At 41.4% G+C, this 2,952-nt stretch overlaps 1 protein-coding gene across 1 annotated transcript; it reads left to right on the top strand.

Annotated features, from left to right (window-relative positions):
* Positions 1-1,841: 1,841 nt before the first annotated feature.
* LOC101981803 (olfactory receptor 10V1-like) lies at positions 1,842-2,801 on the top strand. Its single transcript, XM_005370707.1, has one exon. It carries the CDS (start codon positions 1,842-1,844, stop codon positions 2,799-2,801), a length of 960 nt encoding a protein of 319 aa, XP_005370764.1.
* Positions 2,802-2,952: the final 151 nt, after the last annotated feature.

Raw genomic sequence — 2,952 nt, 5'->3', positions numbered from 1 at the left:
TTTCTATTGGATAAAGAGGCCTCTAACAACCAGAGCTTTTGTGACTATAGGTAGAGAAAATAGCTGAAAATGAAAGTTTGTGCTAGGAACACACAGAAATTTGAGTAATGGCTTATTGTAATATCTGGAGCAAGGCCAGTGATAGGAGCAGGATCAAGGGGTGGATCACTCAGGGAAAAGAGCTTTTTTAGTACTCCATTTTAAAGTGAAAAGTTGTATGTTGATCTGTCATATGCACCTGTTAGGTAAATGTATACCAAAATACTTCTCAATATGGAAACTACAAGTATAGCCACTATCTATGCCAAACAAACCTGTGATCAAAATCAGATTTCTGATTTCACTGGTACTACTTTGAGCCTCAGTGGCCCTAGTAGAAATGTCACATCTCCCCCCCCCCCGACCAAATGAGCTCTTTGCATAGCTATCTTACTCTCACAAAGTTTTTAGTGCTTAATAATTTAAAAAATTAGCTTGATTTATTTTCTTTTATATGTATGGGTGTTTTTGTCTGCATGTATGTAAGTGTAACATGTGCATGTCTGGTGCCCACAGAGGCCAGAAGACAGTACTATATCCCCTGTGACTGGAGATATGGATGGTTGTGAGTCATCATGTCGGTGCTAGATACTATGCCTGGGTTCTCTGCAAGAGCAACAAGTGCTCTTAATCTCTGAGCCATCTCTCCAGTGCCTCTTACTGATTCTTGATTTTTCTGAATACCTAAACTATTTGGAAACCTTCCCCATTTCTCATTTCTGTGATGGAAGGGAACAGAGGAATAAAACAGTGATTGACAATAAAACTTTATGTTTCTATTTTGGACGAAGGTAAGCTTCTCTAAAATTTAGAAAGCACATCAGACAAGGGATTGCTCATTTACCCACCCACTGCCCCAAAATCTGCTCCAGTTCTGTCCTATTCACTCCCTTTTCCTACCCTATAACCTAGTCCAGTCTTTTCTCCCTGTCCTAGGCCAGACCTGGTGCCCACTACGAAGCATGAATAAATGAGAAACTGACATTCATTCAGAAACTCAACAGGTTAAAAGGCTTACATGGCTTATTGATGTTCCTAATATGTACCAGCCATTGCTTAAGAAGCAAAATGAGACACCATTCTTGCCATTCTGGAACTCACAAGGTGGTAAGGTAAACAGAAAAATAAAGAATTATAAGAATCAATGGTAAACAGCATGGTTATGGAAACCTGTAAGACTGTGGGAGCAAAGGGAAGGGACTAATTCAAGCAAGATGTTAGAAGAGACATTTAGGAGGTGACACAAAAATGAGGGTGTCCACAAAGAGCTAAGACACAGGAAGTAAAGCAGCTACTGCAAGGTATTCCTCTCTGGCATCCTGTTCATAGCCCACTGAATGCAGAAATAATGGGAGTTTGGAGGTGGTGGTAAGGAGATAACAATATGACTAATGTACAAATTCAAAAGTATCTAACATTAACTTATCACACCTTACTTTCTACAGGAATTCTTTACATCACTTCCAACCGATAACCTTACAGGCTCAGTCTCCATTTAAACCTTACTTAATATAGCCAAATCAGCCTCTGCTTCTATCTCAGATAACTGTTCAAGATGTATAGCATCTCTGTTGAAAACATTGCCTTAAGGTCTAGGAGAAACAACTTTGCATTTAGAGACCATGTGAATTAAAGTGCTCTCACACAAGCAGTCTTTCCTACGCCATCAAAGGCCAGAATTAGCTGATAGAATGAGGTTAAGGGTTATTCCTGGAAAATCAGGCTAAATTCTCATCTGTGAAAGGGGCTCTGGGATTTCTCATGGCTTAGAGAATTGCTAGAAAAATCTACTTTTCAGTCCAATGGATCTACAAAGAAGAATAAAATTGGAACCACTGAAGGAAAACCATACCTTAAGCTCTGAATTTATTATCTTAGGCTTTGGGGATCTGGCCGAACTACGGATCCTCTTTTTTGGACTATTTCTAATTATGCATCTTGTCACCCTAGCAGGCCATACAACTATTGTGCTTATCACCCTCATTGATACCTGCCTTCAGACACCCATGTATTTCTTCCTTCGGAATCTATCTGCCATTGAAATTTGCTACATATTAGTTATTGTCCCTAACATGCTGGCCAATTTCCTGTCCAAAACCCAGCGAATGCCCATCCTGGGATGTGCTCTGCAAATGCACTTCTTTATTGCCCTGGGTGGAGCAGAGTGTTTCCTCCTTGCTGCAATGGCCTATGATCGTTTTGTGGCCATCTGCAACCCCCTGCGTTATACACTTATTATCACCAAGGCACTCTGTTTGCAGATGTTGGCTCTGGCATGCATCAGTGGTTTTACACTTTCACTCACCCTTACCACGCTGATATTCCTCCTGCCCTTCTGTCAGTCCCATGTCATCAACCATTTCTTCTGTGATATTCCTGCTGTTCTATTCTTAGCCTGCTCTGACACACGGGGCAATGAGATTGCAGTCTTCCTTGTCTGCATGCTGATTCTGTTGATACCCTTCTTGCTGATCCTGTTTTCATATGGATTCATTATTGCTGCCATCCTCAGAATCCATTCAGCAGAAGGCAGGAGCAAAGCTTTCTCTACCTGTGCTGGCCACCTGCTGGTCTCTGTCATGCACTATGGCTGTGCAATTTTCATCTACATTCGTCCCAAGTCCTGCTACACCCCGGAACAGGACAAAATTGTGTCCTTAATCTATACCAACGTAACCCCAATGCTCTACCCTATGATCTATAGCTTGAGAAACAAGGAAGTCAAAGGTGCCCTCAGGAGACTCCTGGTGAGCCACAACTGATAAGGTGACAGCACAGTACAAGTTGAAAGAAAAGGCACAGGTTCAGTGTGTTCAGACTGATATTGAGGTCTTTAAACCATTTGGACTTGAGTTTTGTGCATGGTGATAGATATGGGTCTATTTTCATTCTTCTACAGGTTGACATCCAGTT

The sequence above is a fragment of the Microtus ochrogaster genome, unplaced genomic scaffold, assembly GCF_000317375.1.
Source record: "Microtus ochrogaster isolate Prairie Vole_2 unplaced genomic scaffold, MicOch1.0 UNK85, whole genome shotgun sequence".
Classification (NCBI taxonomy): Eukaryota; Metazoa; Chordata; class Mammalia; order Rodentia; family Cricetidae; genus Microtus; species Microtus ochrogaster.
Note: the sequence above shows the minus strand (reverse complement) of the source record. Positions and strands in the feature narration are given on the sequence as shown.

Coding starts and splice junctions, on each gene's coding strand:
- LOC101981803 (XM_005370707.1), top strand. CDS start 1,842: ATGGATCTACAAAGAAGAATAAAATTGGAACCACTGAAGGAAAACCAT.